The sequence below is a fragment of the Canis lupus genome, chromosome 16 (assembly GCF_003254725.2).
Source record: "Canis lupus dingo isolate Sandy chromosome 16, ASM325472v2, whole genome shotgun sequence".
Classification (NCBI taxonomy): Eukaryota; Metazoa; Chordata; class Mammalia; order Carnivora; family Canidae; genus Canis; species Canis lupus.
The window spans coordinates 34,887,289-34,912,929 of NC_064258.1; the positions used below are offsets into that span (position 1 = coordinate 34,887,289).

General features: G+C 39.0%; 2 protein-coding genes across 36 annotated transcripts in view; one reads left to right on the top strand and one right to left on the bottom strand.

Annotated features, from left to right (window-relative positions):
* Window positions 1-25,641, bottom strand: part of RBPMS (RNA binding protein, mRNA processing factor) — a 172,820-nt gene that overhangs the window by 108,548 nt on the left and 38,631 nt on the right. The gene's annotated exons all lie outside the window — the stretch shown is intronic.
* Window positions 16,649-25,641, top strand: part of LOC125752615 (uncharacterized) — a 132,496-nt gene continuing 123,503 nt past the window's right edge. For 3 of the 5 annotated variants that reach the window (XR_007402570.1, XR_007402569.1, XM_049094689.1), the window contains exon 1: window positions 16,649-17,154. Coding sequence is in view for 1 of the 5 variants with exons in the window: in XM_049094689.1 (XP_048950646.1) it covers window positions 17,001-17,154 (154 nt within the window). In the remaining 4 variants the exon portion in view is untranslated. Of the gene's footprint in view, window positions 17,229-20,552; window positions 20,629-24,574; window positions 24,686-25,641 lie in introns of those variants that run through there. The other 2 variants (XR_007402568.1, XR_007402567.1) reach the window with 2 other exon arrangements.

Here is a 25,641-nt window from a genome sequence, read left to right on the forward strand (position 1 = left end):
GCCAGGAGCAAATCCCACTCTAGCCAGGACCCCACCCTCCTGCTGCTCATGCATCCTCCTCATCTTTTTTCTCATGTGACAAGAGTTGAATAAAAAAAAGGGAAAATCTCTTTATTCTTCTTGATATTTAAAAAAAAAAGGCAAATGGTTTAGTATTCCTAATCAAGGAGAGTAACAAATGTTGAAGTGATATTAGGCAAGTTATCAATCCCTAAAATAGCTAAGTAAATTTGGACATAACATCTGCCCTCTTTTAAACAATAATTAAAAGCATGGATTAACTTCTTAAGCATCATTCAAGGTACATGAAAAGTATATTTTACTCAATTTGACATTTCTGATTTGTTTAATCACTACTTTTTATTGTATATATTTTAGCTACATTATACATTGATTGGTACCCCATAACTCAATTAAATCACCCACTTGATTAATATCCATTTTGGATTGTAGGATCTTATAGGATACATAAATAATGAGAATACCAACACTGGAAAGGATGTGAAGAAATTAAATCTCTTATATACACTGCTGGCAGGAATTTAAGAAAGATACAACACTCTAGAAAGCAGTTTGGCATTTTCTCATAAAAAAATCCAGTTACCGGGGGCGGGGCACCTGGGTGGCTCACTGCTTGAGCATCTGCCTTTGGCTTAGGTCATGATCCTGGGGTCCGGAATGGAGTCCCACATCAGGTTCCTTGCAGGGAGCCTGCTTCTCCCTCTGCCTAGGTCTCTGCCTCTCTGGGTCTCTCATAAATACATACATAAAACAAGAAAGGACAAAAGAAATGATGGGACGGAAAGAAGGGGAAAAAAAGAAAAAAGAAAAATACAATTACCATACAACCGAGCAATTGTACTCTTGAGCACTTATCCCAGAGAAATGAGTTTATAATCACAGAAAAATATGTACACAAATATTCAGAAATGTCTGATTCATAATCACCAAACATTGGAAGTAAGCAACTGTCCTTCAATGGGTGAATGGTTAACAAACTGTGGTATACCGCTACCATGGAATATCACTCAGCAACAAAAAACTATTAATACAAAAAACATGGATAAATCTCAAGGGAATTATGGTGAGTAAATAACAAAACAATTCTGAAAGATTACATACTGTACAATTCCTTTTATAGGACATTCTTGAAGTGATGAAATTATAGAGATGAAAAGCAAATGAGGGGTTTACAAGTGTTATGGACAAAGGAGGAGTGAGGAGTGGAAGAGAATACACCTTTGTACAAAGGCAATGACAAGGATCCTGGTGGTAATGGGATTCCTTCTATAGCTTCCTCTCGCCCCAGAGAGTGGGTGTGGAATCAGAAGCTTGATCTCACAACCCTAAGATCACAAACTGAGCCAAAATCAAGAATGGAGGGCTTAACTACTGAGCTACCCAGGCGCCCCCAAGGGACTGCTCTAGGTCTTAATTGTGGTATATATACAAGCCTGTATATGTAATAAAATTATACAGAACACCACACATGCAAAACTGGGGAAATCTTAACAAAGTGGGTAGATTCTCAGTATTCATTTCTTGACTGTGATATTGCACTAATTTTACAAGATGCTACCATTAAGGGAAACTAGGTAAAGGGAACAGGATCTCTCTGTTACTTCTTTTAATTGTAATATGAACCTACAATTATCTCAAAGTGAAGTTTAGTCAAAGTGTATACTTAAAAATAAACCTGACAAATAATTACATAAACATTAAGACATTTATATCAGCCGGCAAAACTGGAATGAAAAACTATACTAGTTATGGGTTAGTATGCATTTCTATCATAAAGCCCTGCCAGAAGATTAGTCATTTTCCCATTAAGTTTTTAATTGGTAAGATTCAGAATTATAAGAGACATTAGAACAAAATAAATCCAATTTTTAAAAAGGTAAGTATGTTTTACTTAGATTATAATTTTCTTGATTTAGTCAATCACTACCTTTTATTATAGTATAGGATATCTTAGTTATGTTCCACTTTAATATCTATAGCTCACTCCAGACAGAGCTCACACGATACAGGAAATTAAAAAATATTTTAAGTTTGGGCAGGCTGGGTGGCTCAGTGGTTTAGCACCACCTTCGGCCCAGGGTGATCCTGGAGACCCGGGATCGAGTCCCACATGTCGGGCTTCCTCCATGGAGCCTGCTTCTCCCTCTACCTGTGTCTCTGCCTCTCTCCCTCTCTGTGTCTTTCATGAATAAATAAATAAAAATCTTTTAAAAAAATCTTTAAAAAAGGTATTTTAAGTATGTATTGGCTATTTTTCACTACCATCAGAGAAAAGACTAAGAGGGTCAAGCCCAAGGAAATTCAGAGGACAGACATCTATGCAGGCTACATTTTGTATTAACCGGGACTTGGTAAGCTCACTACTTAATAACCACCCACTTTTCTAAACCTGTGTTTATGTGAAAATTCATTCAGCCAAAATTTGTTTGGCTGAAATACTTAAAATACTACATGACTGAAAGATGAATATTTGGAATACCACCTACTTTAAGTTGGCTATTTCCTGTAATTCATAAACTAGTTACTTCCTTTAAACACTGCAAAGCCTACTGCTTATAACATGTTCTTCCAGTAAAAGAGCAAACTTCCATTTTTAAATTTAGATTATCACAGCTTTTCCAATTATAGGAATTTCCAAATCCAGAATAACTTCAATGTATTTAAGCTACAACTAATAATCCCCCAGCCTACCAGAGGCACTACCTCTCCAGCAAGACATGGTTTTGATAGCTACCAATGTCTGTAAAATTTATGTGGTCATTCGAATCAAGTCAGTACTTAAGGTTATATGTTACTCATATGTGTATGTACTTATGCAAAGGGATGCAGGTCTCAAAAGTTGGCATGACTCACAAGTAGGACTATATGTGTTAACCTAGGCATAATAAAAGTATAACCGGTGTCAGAAAAAAAAGGAGTGAAGTTTGAGGAACTACCTACATTAACAAAAGTATTATAAATATGCTTTATAAATGGATCTAAAATATTTAAGAACAGGTTAGATATTTAACAGCATTCTAACTTTTCAACTACTATAATGGATGGAAAATACTGCTACATTCAACCTAATGGTGTAAATTCCATTTCTGCTTCAACACTAGCTGTTGAGGGCTTGGGCACTAACCTCTCTTGAGCTTCCATTTTCTTATGTATAATGTGGAGGTGTGGAAGAGTTGGTCTCCAGGTTTCCTCCCGACTCCAAAAGTATAGTGAAAGGACAGGTTTTTGGTAAAGGCATACCAGAGTCAAAAGACATCAAGTCAAGATGATCTAGAGTTCTTGCCACTGAGAACCTCTCAATCAAGCCATTGAAATCTATTTCACTAGAGATATTTACATATTTATGATCCTTATAGTAAAACATAGTGACATCTTAAACTACAAACTTAAAGAATCTGGCAGAGTTGTCAGTGCAAAACAAGGTAAACAGGCTCCAGAGTTACTAATGTGCAATCAGATCATCATAAACCCTGACCTAACTGTCACAATTAAATCTATTTGCATTGGATTTTCTCCCTTGCAAGCAAGAATTACTTCACAGAGCAGAGTGCTTAAGCACACAAACTCCAGACCCAGGTTGCTTAGATTTGAACTGTAGCTCCAACATTATCTGATTAATCTTGGACAACTTATGAATAAACAGAGCCTCAGTTTCCTCATTTATAAAATGGGAGACATAATACCTACCCAATAGGCTTGCTAAGAGGTTTAAGTAAGTGTTGGTAAAGCATTTAGAAAAGTACCGCACATATTAAACACACAAGTTTTTATTAAATAAACAGAGCCCTTCAATTGCTGATAACACTTCTTGCTGATGAATACTATACTGAATGAATACTATAGAATGAAATTATTCAAGTCCTAAAACCTGGGCCTTTACTTAGCCACCTAAAGAGAATTTGAAAAGTTACCCATATTAAAATATTGTACTCCAAAATATCTATTAAATAAAAAGCATGGCCACTGAACTGCGTATCACTTAAGAGAAATATTTTATTATTAATCCTGGATTTCCAGAGTGAAATGTTACTCACACTACCTCAACCACTTTCACTCCCCTTCAGAAACTTGGAATTCCTCTGCAAGTTTAACATGTGAACGAGAATATACATTTGTAACATAACATACTCAGAGTACACAACAGAATATTTTACAGAAACCAGCTCATTATTTTCCATTTTGTAAATTTCAAACAGCTAAGGCAATTTCCAAAACGGTTCCTCTCCAACCGACGAAAAATTCTCAAAAATTTTCAGAGAACCTGGGGCATGTGAAGGATCTTTCATAGTGGACATGACTCAACTTGTCAGTGATCTCCCTGGAACCTGGCTGTGCCAGCCCAGCTCTAGCCAGAACACAGACTAAGATATGCACATCCACAACAGTTACTGCAGTGCCAGAGAGTCTGTGTTCTAATATGACCAAATAAAGATACAACCAACATCCCAGATATGCTGCTCTGTTGTGCCAAAACTTCTCGATCATTCTTCCAAATGGCCCCATCTAAGCTATTTATTAAAATGTAATTTATTTGGAGCCTCATGAAGAATTTCCAAATGTTCTGAATACAAGAGAATATAAAACCTCATCACAAGGTTTTACATTCTAAGACAATGTATGTATATATTGAACTACAACATACCCGTGACTTTTCTTTTGAGAGAGCGCACAAGCGAGTGAACACAAGTGCACAAGCATGAGGGTGCATGCGAGGAGACAGGGACGGGGGTGCAATGGCGGGGAGGGTGGAGAGAGATTCTCAAGCAGGCTCCACACTCAGTGCAAAGCCCAACAAGGGTCTCGATCTCAGGACCGTGAAATCATGAGCTGAAATCAAGAGTTGGTGACTTAACCAAGTGAGCCACCCAGGTGCCCCTGACTTAAAAAATCTTTTAAGTATGGTTGACACCACATACAATATACTTATTTTGCTAAATTAAATTGTAGCACAGGTACCACGGACCCAGGGAAGATGCACATGTATCCCTGACCTCATACTTCCTCTGACATGGTACCATCCAGGTGTAAGCAGCACTTGGATAGCAGGCCCATAACCTTCTGCTAGCACAGGCATCATTTTTTTCCCCTCTGAATGTCTTAATCAGTGCTGGAGAGTATATCATTCATCACAAATTTTAGATTTATGAAATTAACCTTATGGCTCAAAGATTTTTAAAAACAGTAAATGGACATACACAATTTTGGAAATGCAATTAAACACATCCCTGAAACTACGAAATCAGCGCTGCTAACATGCATTAGTTTCCTCCTACCACATAACAAAATTCCAGAGTCCCTCACCTTCAAATGTTCCATAATTATGATGCCCTTCTCTTCTGCCACTTTTCTTCCTTGGGGTCTAATGGGTCAGTCTTAACACCACGCTTTGCTTAATTTCAAGCTAAAAACCTTTCCTTTTATACTTCCTCTTTACTTGTGTAGAAAGCTCACTTCTGGACTTAGAAGCCCAAATCAAGTCTACTTTTTCTCCAAGGAAGCAGCCTCCTACAATTGCTCCAATTCTTTCCCTCCTTTGAACTCCTGTTGCACTGTTGGTACTACAGTCACAGGTCTTATTCTGTTCCCTATCTCATAGGCTGTAGTTAAGTTCTTTCCAATTAAAGCATAAATTCCTTGAGAACATGTACTGTACCTATCACTATCATCTTGAATTAGGGATCTAAATCGTCTTAGATTAGGGATCGAGCTTTCCTCCTTGCATCTGACATTTAAAAATGACATTCACCTGGAAAAAGGCATGACTGGATAGTATTTAAAGTTGCACAGAAATGTCAGGTTTTATCTCTAAGAGGCCAAGGTTCCTTTTCCTATCTATCCATCAAAAACAATTAAGAATTTAAAACCATGAAAAGATTGATAAAATACAAGAATTTGAGATCCCAAACTAGGTAACACTATCTAGTTATGGATTTACACAAATAATAGATTCTAAAAGTTCTCATAGCTATTATCTTTTCATGTTAACACACAAGATACAAATATGACTCTAATCCTAAATTAGAGGTCAACACCATTTCTAAAAACCAGGTTTCTTCTGCAAAATTCAGAAAAGATGGCCCATGAACGGTTTAATTACAAGGAAAGGGAAGCATAATTTATTTCTCTAAATAGTAAATTATTATTTACAAGTTTTACCTCTGAAGTTGAAGCACATTCTAGCATTAAATGTGAAGGAGTTTTAGAGATGGCAAAGCACACATTTAATCCCTCATCTCCTCCATGCAATAGGCGTGTGTATGTACAACACAAACACACCCCTCAAGTATCTCTAGATGCTGGTCATCTCACCATGTTAGATCTGTTTCCTCCCTTTACATATGGAAGAGACAATACTCCCAACTTTAAGAGATTTTTAAAGGAATATAGAAAGTTTGAAGTAACTAATCAACTATTTTTAAATGCCTGACAAACAGTATCCTGCAGTACTTAGTGATCTCCATTTCTGGTTTTCAGTACTCAATTCACAAATCCTGAACTACCTCTCTACTGCTCTTGGGGCACTGTATGCCCAAGAAAACCAAAAGGGATGAGGTTATGAGCTCCTAAAAATCTATTCAGAAAGTTAATCTTCTGGAGAAAAGATCACATAATTCAGCGTTTCTTAAATATGCCTGATAGCAAGAAAGTCTAGGGCGTTGATCAAAAAATAGACTGCACTCTTCAGAAATTCTGATTCAGGCTTAGGACTCTGAATTTTTTTTACAAGCAACAGATGATTTTCATGATCAGACATATTTGGGAAATAGTAATATAGCATATTACCAAATCCACAGGAAGGTTTTCTAGTTTTGAAAGAACATACAAATAACATTCAATTGTACTTACTCCCACTGAGATGAGGCTGTGGCCCCTGAAAGCTCCTCACTGCCAAATGCCATAGGGCCTGGTGCGAAGACTTTGCTTGATCTTGGAGCAGAGGCCTTTGAGCCAGACCCAGAGTGAATCTCACACAGGCAGAGAGGATTAGACCCTTTCGTATGAGAAACAGATTTGCAATTATATTTTATGAGGTACTTCTGCATTTATTTAGGAGGAAATCACTAAGGCTGCGCTTAAATTGTGACACAATGAATTCTTACTATGATTCTTCATTGAAAATGAGAATAATTCTCCAGACACACTCCCTAAAGTTCTGAGAAGCTAAAAGCTCGTGGGTGGTTTGTTTGTTTTTTAAAAAAAGAATATCCAAGATGCAGATCAATGAACAGGCAATACTGATTAACAAGAACTTACTACTTGTAAGAACTTGAAAAGCAGTGTTCAAACTTGAATGTGCATAATGATCACATAGAAATTTGTTAAAATGTAGATTGATTCAGTAGATCGAGTGTGGGGCCTGAGATTCTGCATTTCTAGCTAGCTGCTAGGTTCACAGACCACACTAGAGACATTCTACAGGAACAATCACCCAAACTTTAACATGCCTAAGGAAGGATAAAAAAAGAGAACATGATTATTTAAAATGAAGATCCTTGGTCTCCATTCCTGAATAGTCTGATTAACTAAGGCCAAGACTCTGGAATTTGCAATTTTATCAAGGGCTTTACAGGATATGGATACAGGAAACACACAGAACCCACACTGAGAAATACTACTATAGAGGTCACATAGATTTGGTAAAGCTTGGTATCTCTGAGGAACGTACATGGTAGGGGGAAGAAGATACCCAAACCAAACAGCCATGCTTCAAAGGCAGTATGATATGTTTAAGAAGAGTACTAATAATTTTTTCTAAAAGGAGATACTGACATTTTGGAAGGGAGATTTTGAAGTTTTAATTAACAAACAATAACTATTAAATATGAAAAAGATAGTTTTTAGATGAAAAGAGTAAGTATCCCTCACATAACATCAACAAATGCCAGAAGTCAGCCTCCCACAATCGGATATAAATAAATGATTTGATGCTAAAAGCTATTTGTCCTGGTATATGTCCCACAGTAAATACTATAAACATCCCATTGACTGGCAGAAATTTGTGGAAGAACCATTTGGCATCTTTACCCAGCCATCACCACAGAAGCTAAAGATGACAGAATTACAGGAACGATGTAGAAAGAAACAAGAGAAGGATTATTCCTAGGCACTAAAAGAATAGAAAATTCTTCAGGGTGGGTGGAGCCACAAAGAAAAGCTAATAAATTTTAGATGCCAACACAGTCATGTTTATCTAGTATCTGCACAAAATGCCAGTGATGAACATTTAACTCTAACCTAGAGATTCTCCATCTCTCCTTCCTCTGCATGACAGCTAATGTTTTGTTTATTATGGTTTGGATGAATTCTTTGTCAACTATGATGCTCAGTACAATCATGTCGGCACATCAAACATCAACTACTCATTCCTTCTTGCTTTCCCTAAGCTGAAACTTGCTGGAACTTGTTTCCTATATTCTAGAACATGTAGATTTTTCATATCTAAGCACTGTTGACCATAAAACACATTCTCATTATCACCTTTAAGTTCAACCTATAGTGAGTTAGCAGGAATGCAGCCTTGTTGAGGCAACTCACAAAAGAGGAAGATCACTATATTGTACACCTACTATTAATAAAACATTGTATGTTAACTATACTGCAATTAAACTTAAAAAAAAAGTTACGAAGGAAAAAGCACGTAAGAATAAGTTCTGTATTTTAGCACTAATAACCTTTGACCACTATTTCACTCCTAGAAGCTGAACAGAGAGATGGGACATCTGAGAAAGCCTGAACTACTACTGTAACTAAATGATGAAAAAGAAACAGAACCAAATACTTTATAGTAGTTATAGAATAATGAGTGACTGTTCCTAAACTAACACCACAAGCAGCAAACTATTCTGTGGTACCCAGGACATATATTTATAGAATTAACTATTTGATTTTAAAAAACAAGCAGGGGGATCCCTGGGTGGCCCAGCGGTTTGGCGCCTGCTTTGGCCCAGGGCGCGATCCTGGAGACCCGGGATCGAATCCCAGGTCGGGCTCCCGGTGCATGGAGCCTGCTTCTCCCTCTGCCTGTGTCTCTGCCTCTCTCTCTCTGTGTGACTATCATAAATAAATAAAAATTAAAAAATAAAAAATAAAAAACAAGCAGGTAAGTATTTCCAGGAATAAAATTAGCCTCCAAACTCTGCAAAAATCTCTAGTTTTCCCACTTGTTTTTCATTCTCCTCAGTCTATATCCATCACCGACACTGTTTCTTGCTGGGAGACATTAGTAACATGGCAGCTTTCCCTGAGAAAGGACCCTAGCCTTATTCACACTTCTAGAGAGTCTGAGATAATGGGAGCTAATCATCTACATCTATCAGACTCTCAACTTAATTCCTGTGCAAAGCAATCTTGCTTTGCTTGACAGCCTCCTCAAAACCATTACAAAAGCACTCACAAAATAATGGAGAAACAGTTCACTCTTGCTAATCAACAAAACCCCAGGAGTTAAAGACCCTGTGTCAGTGGCTAAAAACCTGATGGATATCATTTTATATATGAAATCTATCACACATTAGCTTAGGAAAGTATGGGGGGAAAAAAATCTTCTGAGGCTTAGGGCCCTGGGATGGCAGGTGTGAATTTGAAGATCTCAGGAGGCTAGGCCAGTGAAATGTGTTGTGGCCTGCCTACTTCTGCTACAGAGCTGGTTAAGAGAAAAAATTGCTACATTCAAGCACCCAGGGCCTGTTCAAGACCCAGACTGGAACCTTTCTTTTGGCAAGCAAGTGATTAAATATTCTACCTCCAGGACTTTTAAAGCAGTAGACTTTTAAAAAAATATTAAATGATGGCTAGTTATGCTTATTGATGTTTCTTCTTATTTTAATATATGTAGTAGGATTTTTACTAAAGAAATACACCTGGGCAGCCCTGGTGGCTTAGCGGTTTAGCGCTGCCTTCGGCCCAGGGTGTGATCCTGGAAACCGGGGATCCAGTCTCCCTGCATGGAGCCTGCTTCTCTCTCTGCCTCTCTGTGTCTTTCATAAATAAATAAAATACTTAAAAAAAATAATAAAGACACCTGCCTTTCATCAGTATCATAAAAGGCTAAAGAAAAATAATTTTAACTCCAAAGTTTTTCTATTTTCAAATGAAAGGTTATCTCTCAGTTTAAGAAAACATTTGGGGGTGGGAGGGGGTAGGAGGGGCTGGGTGGCTCAGTCAATTGAGTGGCCAGCTCTTGGTTTTGGTTCAGGTCATGATCTCGGGGTCCTGGATCAAGTCCCCCCACCCCCTGCCCGCCCCATTGGGTTCTGTGCTCAAAGGGGAGTCTGCTTAAGAATTCTCTCCCCTTTTCCCTGTGTTCCCCATCCCCCAACTCACGTACACGTGCTCTCTAAAATAAATACATATTTTTTAAAAATTCTAAGAAAACATTTTTATTCGCTTTCAGGCAATGAGAAACCAAATCAAACCAGAAGTGACAGATCAATAGCTACATTTACCTATATTGTTATAGAAGACTATGCCAGCATTTACAACTCCAGTTATTTTTTCATAGTCATGCAGTTCTGGAAATACTATGTGGCATTTTAGGTGATGACTTCCTATAATCCAACTATCATGAATCCCAAGGCAGTAACTAGGACTGAATTGGGTGGGACTTAAGACCTGAGCTGGTTGGAGGGAAACTACCAAAAGTTGCCATTCACTGAGCACCTTGGAGTTTCCAGCTAACATCACAGGTATGGACATGCCATCCTGCTCATACCCTGTGGCCTCTACTTACAGTGGCCACCCACGGTGTCTGTCCTACCTTCTTTGCGAAGTCTCATTCTGGGTATAAGGAATAAAAAGCCAACAGATCAGGTTGTAACCATCTAGAGTTGCCACCAGACTGAAACTAAGGCTACTCAGAAGAGAATATAAACCCCAACATTGTCCATCTATAAATTCATTTCATGCTGAATGGTTTCATTATTAAATCTCAGGAGCTACCATGCAAGTGGTTGAATATTCTACCTCCAGCGCTTTTTAAAGCAGTCTATTTTAAAACCGGTATTAAAATGCTGGCTAGAAAAAACAAAATGCTGGCTAGTCATCGTGCTTCTAGATTGTAAAATGACTAATCTAAAATTTTGTAATTTTAATCCATTCTCCCACCCCTCATTTTAAAAGGGAAAGTTATTTGGGAGAAGGAAACCGTGCATTAATTTATTCTGATGTGGCAACCTGCCTTCCATCTGTGTCTCTTATACCTCCATTTGTTTAAAAGAAAGATAAACTGTTCTTTAAAAAGGCTTGGAGCCTTGCTTCTAAACAGGACATCCTAGTTGACTTAGAGTGTAACTAAATGTAAATTGTAATTTTTCATGATTTTCTGTTGAAACCAAATTCTGCCCATAAAACTGTATATTCTGATCCTGAATGAGTTCATTCCAAAACAATGGAAAAGTACTCAGAGAAAATGCTGAAGAGACCATCAGAGGAGCAGGAATCCCCAAGAATCTGACCTCCCTGTCACATCTGAACAGTTAGGCTCCTCCCTGAGGCCCAGTTTCTACGTGTGTGGGGTAGAGGTGACAATGCTTGCTTCTGTCTCCTGAGAGGAGGTGCTATGTGAAGAGGACAGACTTGATGACCAAAGAGCTAGAGGGAGAAAGGGAACTATTCAAATTCTTTCAAGATCAGAACATTTTCTTAGTCCCATATGACCAAGTCAGAAAAGTAAAGTTATGTTAGAGATCTCCTGTTTTAACTAAAAACCTCAAGTTTAAAAATGTTAGGAAGTTGGTCTTTCACATTTTCCTTTCTCTTCCTATATTTCTTTCCATTTATTCTTCACTAGGCTCAACATATGTAAGGAATACATGCCAGAATGGTAAACTTTTCAAAAGCCTCATAATGTGAAATTAACACTGTTCTAATCATTGTTTCCCCCCCTGCAAAAGTTCTGTCCTCCTCCAGAATTACTAGCTGGGTGAATATAATATACAATGGGCCACATCCCCCAATTTCTAAGCCTAACTTCAACTCCAGAGCAAGGGCAGGCAGGATGACCTAGGATTATGGTCTCACAAAATTTTGATAAATTAGGCATGCAGAAGAAACAGTATATAGAGTTGTATATGAGACTTGCTAAATATACTATCAAGCACTTTATTCTATGCATTAATTTTATCTGAACTTCAACCAGATAAACTAGGTCTTATTTCTGCCTGTTTTATAAATGGGGAAACAGGTTCAGAAAGCTTCAATAACTTTTAACAAAACTAGAAAAGTGACAGAACCAAGACTTGACCCTTGAGTATCAAGTCCTCAGTTCAAGAGCCCTAAACAATTACATCTATTTCAACCCATTGCTCACTCTCTATACTCTTCCAAATCTTACTAGCCACCCTTTTCCTTCAATGTACTTCTACTTCCATTTCAAATTCTATACTTGATAGATAAGGTACCCTGACTTGGAAAGGCAACATAGAAAAGAGAAGGAATGGAAAAGAGTGGGAGTGCTGATCTCATGTCAATGACAGGGCACAGAGGCCAAATACTCAGAATGCATCAGCTTGCAAGCATCCTGAAATCTTCCACCAAGAACATTACACTGTACACTAGGCTATGCAAAGGAGGACTTCACACATGCTCAATACTACAGCATAAAACGGTATGTGAGAAACAAGTACAGGTTAGTCTTCTGCCTTACTGACATGCAGCCAATTAGTTAAGTCCTAGTGTTCTAATTAACAGAAAAGAATTATGCAAAAATTATCTATAATCAGAAAACATCGGGACACCTGGGTGGCTCAGCAGTTGAGCATCTGCCTTCAGCTCAGAGCGTGATCTTGGGATCCAGGATAGAGTCCTGCATTGGGCTCCCTGGATGGAGCCTGCTTTTCTCTCTCTCTCTCTCTCTCTGCATTGGGCTCCCTGGATGGAGCCTGCTTCTCTCTCTCTCTCTCGTGAAAAAATAAAATCTTTAAAAAACAACATCTTTTTAACGTTTCATTCTGAAGTTAGTAGTGGGCACTGTAGTTGTAAACCATTTCATTTGTTTGTTCCTTCTTCTTGGCAGAGCCCACTTACTTCTAATAGCACATGTGTATGCTCAGAGAAAACTTAGGAACACCAGAAGACTATAGGTTTCTGAGGCAAGAGGACAAAATGAACTAAGAGGCTTTTCAAATCTCCTGTTTATACCAGGGAGCTATCTATAATTCATCATCTGGCAAAAAAATGTAATCACAAATGAAGTATGTGACAGTTATATTAATAGCAACATTAAAAAATTCCCCCAAATAAATGCTTCATAATTCTTTTTTAAATGAGGTCGATCTATATTGAGGATATAGAGAAGGGTCTAAGACACATTACTTAGTTGAAAACACCATGCAGGTGCAATTTTGTATACTTGACACAATAAACTTGTAGAAGTAGCCCAATGAAAGCTGGATACAGGACTTTTATTTTCTAACCTTTTTGTTTTTTAACCATCTGTTTCACTTTTTAAATAGTAATTTATCCTTACAAAGTCTTCCTTAAACTAAGAATTAGGAAATATCTCTCCATATGTGACAGATTGGAAGGAAATTTTTTTAGGGCTACCCAAGGCTAGTAATTTATGGATCCCAATGGCTGAAGAGAAGGTGAATCTTTCCTTCTTTGGGTAAATATTGATAACGATAACTATTCACAGTTAACTAAACACTGCATTTAATATACAGTTTAGCAACAAGTGCCCATATTCTCCAGTATCTATTCTTCCTATTTTACATTTTAGCTGGGCACACAATTTCTCAAACTCGCTTACTAGTTAGGACTATATTGCAAAAGTCTGGCCTGTGATGTGGGGAGTGACGCCTTCAAGTTCTAAGTTGTGCCTATATAAAGGGAGTACATCTTCCCTCTCCCATGCTGTCAAGATGACATGATGGTGGAAACTGGAGCAGCCATCTTAGACCAGAAGATGAAAGCTACCTTTTCAAGATGGCAGAGCAACAAACCTACCACCAACTCCGGGTTTTCACGTGAGAAAGGTGTTGTGTTTAAGCCACATCTTGTTTTTTGTTGCTGCAGTTTAATATCCTGCTGCATGCATGTACACATACACACCAGAAGTTATTCTTATAACTACATATCATCCCCTTTTAAGCTTAAGTTTATTAAACTGACTGAAAAATTAGTCTACCTGTACTAAATCTTTAAATAGAAACTAGAAACAGAAGCACCTAAGATACCTTACTTTCTTCCAGAATAACCTCTTTGGTTTCTGAGTAGCAATCAAACAAAAATAGCTCCACCTTATCAATTGCTGTTCCTGTTTCTTGTTATAGGACTAGAAGATTTTTAGCAGTCTCCTATTTTCAATGTACTAAATGACCTAAATCTACCTCACTAATTAACCATAATGAATGAAAAAGTGAACTAGAAGGAGTTACTAAAAATAAAGTCACTTTCAAAATTAATACACCAAATTACTATAATGTAAGGCAGTAATAGATTAATTATATGAAAAAACAAGACTTACTTCAAGTGGGTGATCTTTGATAATTCTGACCTAACTTTCCAAGTAATGCTTAGTACACCACATTGGTATGTCTTAACTGATTTCACTGCCTCTTTAACAAAGTCCTCACACAAATACAGTTACAGACAAACTGAAAATAAATTATAAATATTAGGGAGAAAGAAGGAAAAGTGAAAATCTTAAGGATGTTTAAGTTAGGGGCTCCTGGGTGGCTCAGCAGTTAAACATCTGCCTTTAACTCAGGTCGTGATCCCGGGGTCCTGGGATCGAGTTCTGCATCTGGTTCCCCAGAGGGAGCCTGCTTCTCCTTCTGTGTCTCTTATGAATTTAAAAAAAAAAAAAAAAAAAAAAAAAAGTGCTTAAGTTACTTAAAACTTTAGACTTTTCTATACCAACAAATATTCCAGAAATGATCCATCAACAGCAAAATAGATCAAAGGATTAAGATCCACAGGATAGCTTTCAGTGTGTGCATAACTTAATGTGTGTGTATAAGAAAGGCAAGTCAAGGCAAAAGTCACAACAAAACATTTCAGAAGTTATATGAAATCTTAGAAGTAGATGGTCTTAAAAAGTTCTATGAGGAGGTGCCTGGATGGCTCAGTCAGTTGAGGATCTGCCTCCATGTAGAGTCATGATCTCCGGGTTCTGGGACCCAGCCCAGAGTTAGGAGTCCCACTCAGCAGAGTCTGCCTCTCCTGCTCCCACCTCCATTCCTCTCTCTGCCTGTGTTGTCTCTGTCAAATAAGTAGGTAAAAATCTTTAAAAACAAAAGCAAACGTTCCATAAGGAGGTAGGAAAGGCCAGATGGAGTTAAGAGGAACAGAACTTTTATGCCCCACTTTATCCTTCTTGTCCTTTCACAACTAGAAAGAGTGGTCTTGAAACCCAAATAAAACAGCGATACGTGAAAAATACCTACAGTTACGTGTGGCTTGCACTGTGTCCACTTTAAACCACAAAGATTTAACATTCGCATAAACGACAAACCAAAAGTCATAAAGTATAGAAAGAAATCAGTTTTGCACACAACTAAAATTTATGTGGTGTTTACAAATGCTTCCATCCACAGATCCACAGATCCTAAATCCACAACTCCAAAACCTAAAAGCTCTCAAATCCTAGTTTGTGATGAGCGAGGAGGGGTCGTAGGTGCAAACTCACTGGGCAGTAGAGCACAACTCTAAATGATGTTTACTTGTTAATAGTCTTGATTTATCCCACTCCATGTAACTTTCACTAGACTATGCTTAATTATCAAGGTGCTGCTACCTTAGACCCTACAGAGCCTGCTGTCTCATCTGTGGGTTACAGGCTGTGTTACCTTCTAAAATCTGAAAGACTCTGAAGCACGTCTGGTCCCAAGGTTTTCAGGTAAGAAGTATAGAACTCTCTCAACTCAATTACCCACACCACAACCCTATGAGAAAAGAGCTCTTTTGCAAAAGAGGAAACAAAGGTTCAAGGGAGTCTAGGGTTCAAAAAAAAAAAAAATTTTTTTTTAAAAAGCAACTCAAGCAGTTCATAGTCTGGACTCTTAATCATTACCTATGCAGACTTTTTTTTTTTTTTTTTTTTTACATCACATATTATGAGGTTTTTGGTTTTCCAGCTATGATTACCAAAATTAACCTGAGTCCTCTTATTACCCTTTCCAATTTTTTAAAAACCACAGTCAGGCTTCAGAAAAAGAAAGTAACGCATTTTTAGGAAAAATAAGACTTTGGGCAAAGTCGGGCTATTATTTTTAAATATCCGACATCCGGGGCAGCCCGGGGGGGCTCAGTGGTTTAGCACCTGCCTTCGGCCCAGGTCCTGATCCTAGAGACCCGGAATCGAGTCCCACGTCGGGCTCCCTTGTCGGGCTCCCTGCGTAGAGCCTGCTTCTCCCTCTGCCTGTGTCTCTGCCTCTCTCTCTCATGAATAAATCTCAAAAAAAAAAAAAAAAAAAAGACTGGGGAGCTGCTGCTACCATTACGAACAAAGGCGTCCAAGGACATGCCGTTTTCACCGTTCTTACGGTCACAAGGGGACGTTTCAAGGAACATACTAATACCAGGGTTAAAAAAAAAGTTATAGTGTGTGTGGGGGGGGGATAATTAAGAATAACATACCAGTATGGTGAGCTAATCGCCAAATCTTTCCTTGGAAGCCCACAGTTCAGTCACTAGTATCCCCCAAAAGGCCACCCTCTGCCTCGTCCCTCCTCCCGCGGAACAAAGTTCCAACAGAACGTTTCCAGGTATCCGGGCTCTTCCGGTGATGGCGGCGGGCGCAGGCCACGCTACCGGAAGTGAGGCTGCGCACCAGGCCCCACTTCCGCTCCCGCTGGAGCGCGGGCCCGCAGAGCGTCGGCCGGAAAGCACGGAAGCAGCCAGGGAGATGAAGACCTAGGAACAGGCCTCCCCGCAGGACAGGAAGCTTTCCAGGAGGACGCAGGGCTGGGAGGGGGGAGGGGGAAACGTAATTAAAATGGACAAGGCTGTGACTGGCCAAGAAGGTTCGGAGAAACAAGATGAAGCACCACAAAACCCGCTGTCTGGAGCTGTCAGGGTCCGAGGAGACAGGGCGAGGGAGGAAAACCTTCCAGGGACGCGGTGCTGCGAAATGGGGGATAAAGGCGACAAGTGACTGCGACCTGGAGAGGAGGAGGAGAAGAAAAATGGAATGTAAGGAATCTGAAATTTGTTGGCATATTTTTGGCTTACTCTGCCTGTATCACCAGAGGGAACTTCCATTTGATGTAGGTAAAGGCCCAAAAAAGTAGTGTTTAAAATGGTTAGTCCCTGCATGCTCTTAGGTCAGACCTTTCCTGGGGGCATCTGGGTGGCTCGGTGGTGGTGGAGCGTCTGCCTTCGGGTAGGGCGTGATCCCGGGGTCCCGGGATGGAGTCCCGCACGGGGCTCCCTGTGCCTAGGTCTTTGCCTCGCTTGTGTCTCTCATAAATAAAATCTGAGCAGCCCTGGTGGCGCAGTGGTTTAGCGCCGCCTGCAGCCCAGGGCGTGATCCTGGAGACCCTGGATGAGTCCCACGTCAGGCTCCCTGCATGGAGCCTGCTTCTCCCAATGCCTGTGTCTCTCCCTCTCCCTCCCTTCTCTCTTTCTGTCTCTATGAATAAATAAAAATTTTTGAAAAAATAAGTAAATAAATAAAATCGCAAAAAAAAAAAAAACCCGCAGAAACCAAAACTTTCCAGCGCCTTTCTATATAAATTCACTTGATTCTCTTACACACACGGTCTGCAGGAGGCAGATTACAAGGTTATTTCTGATACAATTTATTAAGAGGATACAAACTATTGATGACATATCAAACATAAAACATTTGATTTTTCGCCCTCATTTTTTTGGAGGGTTCATCGCTCAGATCTTATTTGAGAGAGAGAGAACACACAAGGGGCGGGGTGGCCAGAGGGAGTGGGACAAGCAGATTCCCTGGGCAGGGAACCACTGGTGCTGGATCCTAGGACCCTGGGAGGAAGACCAGAGCTGAAGGCAGATGTTTAACCAACTGAGCCACCCAGGTTTCCTAATCGCTCAGATTTACCAGCAAGGAAACATTTTGCTACTACCTAGATTATGAAACAGAAAGGACGGAAATTAGGCATTATGACAGAAAAAGTGAAATACTACAGAGTCGAAAAGATTCACCACCTTATCCATCTTCCTTGATTATACAGTCTCTGGAGCATTTCCATTAATGGGCAAGAAACATCCCAGTGCGTTGAGTAGGTTCACCTGTTATTTGTGAACTCTTAGGACATGAATAATGCTATCACCACAATCTGTTCTACTGAACTTTTTTTTTTCTATCAGCCTAATAGTTGTGCCAAGTTTGAGATCTGCAACTTTAGCTACCATAATGTTCCAGTTTTTTCTACCTAGGTTAAAAATTCCCATACTGGCTGTGCTGAACATCAAGAAACAATGATAGTCTACAGCAAACCTATTAAAAAAGTGAAAAAACCATTTAAAACTCTAGCTTTTTAGATTGCACACAAATCTATCTGTGCACCCCTGGGCACTTAAATTATTTAATCATTACAGTTAGTGTTAAAAAACTAACAATTACTTTATAACAATAATAAAACCAGAAAACAAGGGTAGCTGGAGAGAAATGGGAACCCTTCTGCAGTGTTAGTGGGAATGTAAAATGGTGCAGCCACTATAGAAAAACAGTATGGCAATTCTTAAAATTGAACCTAGAATAACCCTATGATCCAGCAATTTCACTTCTGGGTGTACATATGAAAGAAATGAAAGCACAATCTCAAGGAGATATTTGCACATTAATGTTTACAGCAGCATAATTCACACTAGCCAGGAGATGGAAGCAACCCAAATGCCCATCAACGAATGAACAAAGAAAATGTGGTATATACATACAATGGAGTACTATTCAGCCTTAAAAATTTAGGAAGGAAATTGACATATGCAGGGCATTATGCTGAAATTAACCAGTCACAAAAAGGTATACTGTATAACACCACTTTGATATTTACAGTAGACAAATTGATAGAAACAAAAAGTAGAATGATGGTTGCCAGGGGCCGCGTGGGAAGGGAAATGGGGAGTTAATAAGTATAGAGTTTCACTTTTGCAAGAAAAAGTTCTGGAGATGTTGTACAATGTGAATACACTTAGTACTAAACTGTACACTTAAAAATTGTTAAAGATGGCAAATTTTTTAAATCCTAATTTTAAAATTTTAAGTTATATTTTAAAAAAGGAACTGACAATTAACAAGATAGAAATAAATGGGAGATTAAGGAAGAACTTTTTTCTGTTTTTACAAAACCAGATTGGGGACCTGGGTGGCTCAGGGCATCTGGCTCTTGATTTCAGCTCAGGTCGTGTTTTCAGGGTCACGGGATCAAGCACCATGTCAGGCATGGAGCCTGTTTAAGATTGTCTCTCCTCTCCCTCAAAAAAAAACAAAAACAAAAACAAAAACAAAAACAAAAAAAAAACAGATCTTCAGAATGTCAGATGATTTTCTTACCACTACATTCTTTGAGACAATCACTACAAAGTCAGCCTACTTAAGGGTCTCTTTCTCAGGTGCTACAAGATTCTTTGTAAATCAAAGGTCAGTGCTTCCACATCATTATGCTACCCTGAGAAAGGTCTCTTCAAAGGAAAAGATTTTGCTTTATGATCAAAATTATTCTTCATTTCTTGGAATTTGCCAATTCATGACTCCTCCAACTCCGTTTTAAGATTCAACAGGAAACATGGAAAAAAGAACACATCCTTTCCTTTTGGCTTTATGATTAAAGAGATTTGCTTTGAAATGATGCAAAGTTTATCCTCCAAACATTTCCTTGAGGATGGTGACTATACCTCATGTTAACTTCATCTAAAATAAGAAAGGCCAAAAAGTCTTTGGCATCAGACTATTTTTGATACTTCTAAGTAAATTCAGATATTCCTCTGGGGAAGAGAAAAAAAAAACAAACAAACATTTAAAATAAGACCACATCTTCCTAAGCTCTAGCCCTGGCCTACACAAACTTAACCTAAATTGTGACACATCCAAGCTATCTAACACAACTAATGCAAAGGGAACAAAAAAGATAGGCTAATACACACAGTATCTGTACTTAAAATGCCACACCTTTTACCCTCCCATGTGTTAGGGATTAAGAACTAAGTAATTTCAATTGCCAAAATAAATAGTTATTCTCGTATTCCTCCATAAGAGATAATCGAACTTCTGCTTGAGCAAGAGTATGATCAACCAATTCATTTACTTAAAAGTTTCAGGTAAAATGGTATTCTCATTTCAAAAATGACATTTACCTGAATGTCATTCAGCTAACATGACTGCTCTCATTTTCCTTAATCTTTGCAATAATGACCATCACCAACTTCTGGTTCTACATACAGTATCAGTCAACCTCACAGCACAGGTAGGACAAAAGAGACGAATCTAATTATATTCTGTACCTGATAAAGGTTATAATAACCATCCTAAAACTTCGAAAGAAAAATTGTAAGACTAGCAGTTGGGTTAGAAATTTTACAGACTGTTAAAGAATTCTGTTAATTAACTGTTTTACCAAAAGCCATCAGACTATCAGCAAGGAAAGAGGAAGATGGGAATGAAGACTATACTTGTGCTCGAAGACAGACTTGAACAGGGTAAGTCATTTCCTCAGTAAAAACAATTTTTTAAGTGCATATTCAAACAAAAACTTTAATGCAAAATTTTTCTGAAGTAAACTTGTTTATTCAAATGGCAGGCTTTGAGAAGATCAGTTTTAATGTTTGACCTATAAGCCTGGCAACTCTAGGTCAAACTGCTACACATTTAATAAGGATTGTAAACATTTAAAGGTTCATTACATACTCAATTACATTCAGGAAACATTTATGAAGTGCCCATGAGCAAGGATCTCTGCTAGTATAAAACCCAATCCTATTATCAATGTAACACCATGAATCTCTTTTTTAAAAACAAAAACACAGGCAAACTGTAACTGCATGAAAGAATGCGAGGGCATGAGGCAAAGCTGTGGCAAATCACACATATCCCAGCCTTGGAGAAGCAGGGAAACGGGGGGACATGTGCTAAAAAAATTAATGTAGTTCTAAGTAACAGTAATGTTCAAGAAACATGATAGCTGCCAATCTGTTCTGCATACGAGGGCTGTGCTCAAGACCACAAAATCCTATCTGCAGACTGGCAGAGACAAGCTGGAGCCCCAGATGTGTGCAATCAGGTCTGTTAAGAAACTTGGAAACTGGGATCCCTGGGTGGCGCAGCGGTTTGGCGCCTGCCTTTGGCCCAGGGCGCGATCCTGGAGACCCGGGATCGAATCCCACATCAGGCTCCCGGTGCATGGAGCCTGCTTCTCCCTCTGCCTGTGTCTCTGCCTCTCTCTCTCTGTCTCTCTGTGACTATCACAAATAAATAAAAATTAAAAAAAAAATTTTTTTAAAGAAACTTGGAAACTGGGCAGCCTGGGTGGCTCAGCGGTTTAGCGCCGCCTTTGGCCCAGGGCATAATCCTGGAGAACCGGGATCGAATCCCGCGTTGGGCTCCCTGCATGGAGCCTGCTTCTCCCTCTGCCTGTGTCTCTACCTTTCTCTGTCTCTCATGAATAAATAAATAAAAACTTGGAAACTATGGCATATGTAAATGGTTGAAGAAAGTAGAGATATTTAGCCTGAAAGGGGGGTGGGGGAGTGGGAAGCAAGGCTCAGAAGAAATTTGACAGCACATTTAAAATATTTTTAGTTTCCTTATCTAAGGAGTAAGTTTTTATGTAGTTGGCCAACTAGGGAGAAATAGTACCAAGCATAGAAGTCAAGAGGTGGTCTTGGAAGTGTATAACCATTAGGACCATCCATAGTAAAACAGGCTGCCTTACAGCATAGAAAGCTCCTGGTGCCAAAAACTGTTCAGAATTTTGGAAAAGTGAAAATATGTCCTGACTTGAGGGAGAGACTGAACTAATTAATTTTTCGAACCTCTAAACACTTCCTAGTGCCAAGAGCTTTCTATCCTCCAAGGCAGCCCATTTTACTATGGGCAATTATCTTCTTTAAAAGAAAAATAGGGATAATTATTAGAAATTCCAAAAAAGGATTCAAGGAAGTGTTGGAGAAATTGTTCCCTTCTTGTATTTATCCATGTTCCAAAAAAATTTGTCCTGGATCAATACATTACTGACTTAAATACACTCATCCAAGGTTCTTTCTTCGTCTCTTAATGACTTACCTCTGAAATCTCTTCAAGATCATTCTTGATGTGATGGTCTTCCCTAACTCATCATACCCCCCCAACACACACTCACACAGGCTGCTGTGTCCCCCCTCCGCCCCCCGCCCCCGCAGGTCTATCAACACAGTACTCTTGCTTCCTAAGGATTATTGATAACAGAATTCTAAATTCTAGGAAAGGCTTCAAATCTATGAAGTCATGTATCGTAAAATACTAGTACTACTAGATTACAAAGATCTATTATGTGTGTGGAAGAGTTAACCAAGTCAGAGAGCAACACACCTTCAAAGGCCTCCAGGGAACATATATTCTAACTTAGCACCTTGACAAGGAGTTAGCAACCACTAGGACCATATGGAGGTGTGTCCCTTAGAGGTTTTAGGACATTTTCCATTTGATAGCATCTAGTCTTGCTTAGACTATAAATTCCTTGAGGATGGAGAGGTCTTCCTTTCCCTGTTCCATAAGAGAGAGCCCTTAGTTGTTGGTTAAATGGAATTCTATAAACTACTTGCCAATAGAAAAAAAAAGTTATACTTCGAGAACTAAATTGTGTGTGTGAAAGAAAGGAGTTGTGATTCTTCTTTTGCAAATATGGTAGAATCAAACACCCAACTTCTTCTGTTTTTAGTGGGCACAAAAGACCCCTACTCTCATAATAATCCTTGATACATCAACGGTTGTGGAAATTAAAAGATCCCATTTCTATTACTAGGCTTAACACCAATCACTGAGTTCTAGAGTTAGTAATTTGGAGACCATCTAATGTAGCTCCCTCATTTTACTGCTTAGACAGGTAGTGACTTACTGATTCAAGACTCAGTTTTTTTACGTTTCCTATTTTTTTAATTTTATTTATTCATGAGAGACAGAGAGAGAGAGAGAGAGAGAGAGAGAGAGAGAGGCAGAGACACAGGCAGAGAAGCAGGCTCCATGCAGGGAGCCCGATGTGGGACTTGATCCTGGGACTCCTGGATCATGCCCGAGCCAAAGGCAGATGCTTAACCACTGAACCACCCAGATGTCCCTACTTTTCCTTTTTTAAACTGCAGACAAAACAGGCTCAATCACCTCACAGAAGTCACTGCACTAGTCTAGGACCACCTGATATTCATGATTGCTCAGTCATTTCATTCTTGAAGTAACACACACTTGGAAGGCATCACGTATAGAATATATAACCATGACAAGACTCATGTATACAGTGACAAAAATTAGAACATGGAAGATTAGGTCAAATCAGTATTTATAATGACAATTATTAAAACAACTACTAGGGCGCGCCTGGCTGGCTCAGTTGGTAGAGCATCTGACTCGATCTCAGGGTCATGAGTTCAAGCCCCATATAGGGCATGGAGCCTACTTTAAAACAAAACTACCATTTCAGGAACTCTGTATCAGACAGTTGATCTAATCCTATGTATACACTAGCCATGCAGTCATTCCAATGATTTTGTCACTACAAATATAATTATCCCTGGTTTACAAATGAGACAAATAAGGGTCACTGTACCCAAAGAAAAAGCTTCAAAGCAGAGTGTGGATTTAAACCCAGGCCTGAAAAAAGAAAAAAAATAAATAAAAAAATAAACCCAGGCCTGTCTGACATCAAAGCCTGTGCAACATTCTGTTGTGCTACCTTAAGTACTGTCTTACGGATCCTCAAAACTGTTCTACTTATCTAGGATCACATTTCTAAATTTTTGGAAAGGTACACACAAGAAGGGAGGTGGTATGGTTCGGTGCAACAAGTGAGAGCCTAGAAGCCAAGCCCACCAGAGTTAGTCCTAGAACCATCATTCAGTGGTTCTGATAACCAGGGCACATAGAATAGAGAGATAGTAGAAAAAGCCTAACAAGGCAAATTCTAAGAAATGAAATATTACCATTATTCCTAAATCACTGCCTTTAAAATTCAGAGTATAATCCTCAAAGCCAGATCAATTATTCCAAACTATGTATGACAACCCTAGAAACAGAAAACTCACCCTCCAAAAAAAAAAAAAAAAGGGGGGGGGGGTATTTTAAAATCCAAACACGAAGAGCTCTAGATTTTGCCTCCCTTGTACGTGTTTATTTTGTTTCACAATTAAGCAGCCATTGGAAGAATAAGTTTTTTCAAAGTTCTGGAAAGTCATCTTAAATTAGGCCCCGGAAAGAAATGGAATCTCTTTTAGTCATGACTCTTGTTTTCTTTGAAAGTTCATGTTTGGGTCAGCCAAGTTTCAAACGGTAAAATTATATTGCTGTGTTGTTAGTCAAGTTTGGGGATGGGGTGGGGGTTAAGCCGCTAGCTATTTGGATCACTGTAGGACAGCTTATCTGGTTTCTATACTGAAAGAAGCATCTGTCTATTCTTAGGCAAAAGACATCATCATTTTAGAGGAGAAGCTTGCACTGGATTTCTATTGAATGATCCACATGGGAAGACTCAAGAAAGTCTAGCTCTCCAAATAAAAGTTGTTTTCAGAGCGTGTGTGATTTTTCTTGGGTCAATGGAATGTCTAAGCTAAAGGGTTTTTCTTTTGTTTTCTTCCTGTGTTGCAATTTAGCCAAATACAAAACACTGGGTAGTGATTTTTCCCATTTATTCCTTGCCTTATAACGAGAATAAAACAGTGAATTACGAATCATGAGTTTCGACTCTTGCTATGTTACAAATGAGCCAGAAGTTGTACTTGCTTTTATTATATAATAGCTATCATTCTGATTGTAAACTATCTTTCATACAAACCCGCACACCACACTCTCACTATTAATGAAACTGTCACGTTACCATCCAACTGTCACGTTACCATCTTTCTACTTTAACTGCCTTCGTGAAGATGGTCGTTGCAGTCACAGGAACTAAGGAAGTGGTTTGGTTGGTAGGAAGGCAAAACAGATCAATGACAGAAGTGAGAGCAGTAATTCCTGTGGGATAAACACATTCCACCCCAGGAAGGAATTAAGTAGCCCCCGCTACCAACACTCCCAAAGGACCCTGAAAGACGTGAGCATCTCTGTGGTCAGTACCAGAATCAGCAGAGGTCCAGCAAAGGATCTCTTGCTCTCTTGCTGAAGAGTTAAACAAAATAAAACAGGGCGCCTGCCTTCAGCCCAGGGTCTGATCCTAGAGACCCGGGATCGAGTCCCATGTCAGGCTCCCTGCATGAAGCGTGCTTCTCCTTCTGCCTGTGTCTCTGCCTCTCTCTCTCTGAATAAATAAAATCTTTAAAAATATAAAAACAAAACAATGCAGATGAGATGCAGGCAAAGGGTCTACCGTTTTCCATCCAACCAAAGACTCGGAGCATCTCATTAGATGGTAGGGGTTCTTAAAAAAAAAAAAAAAAAAAAAAAAAAATTTTTTTTAATTGGAGTCAGGTTTGAAGAAGTATAAGACATTCTGTCAAATTATGTTAATGGGGCCAGTTCCCCCCGCCCCC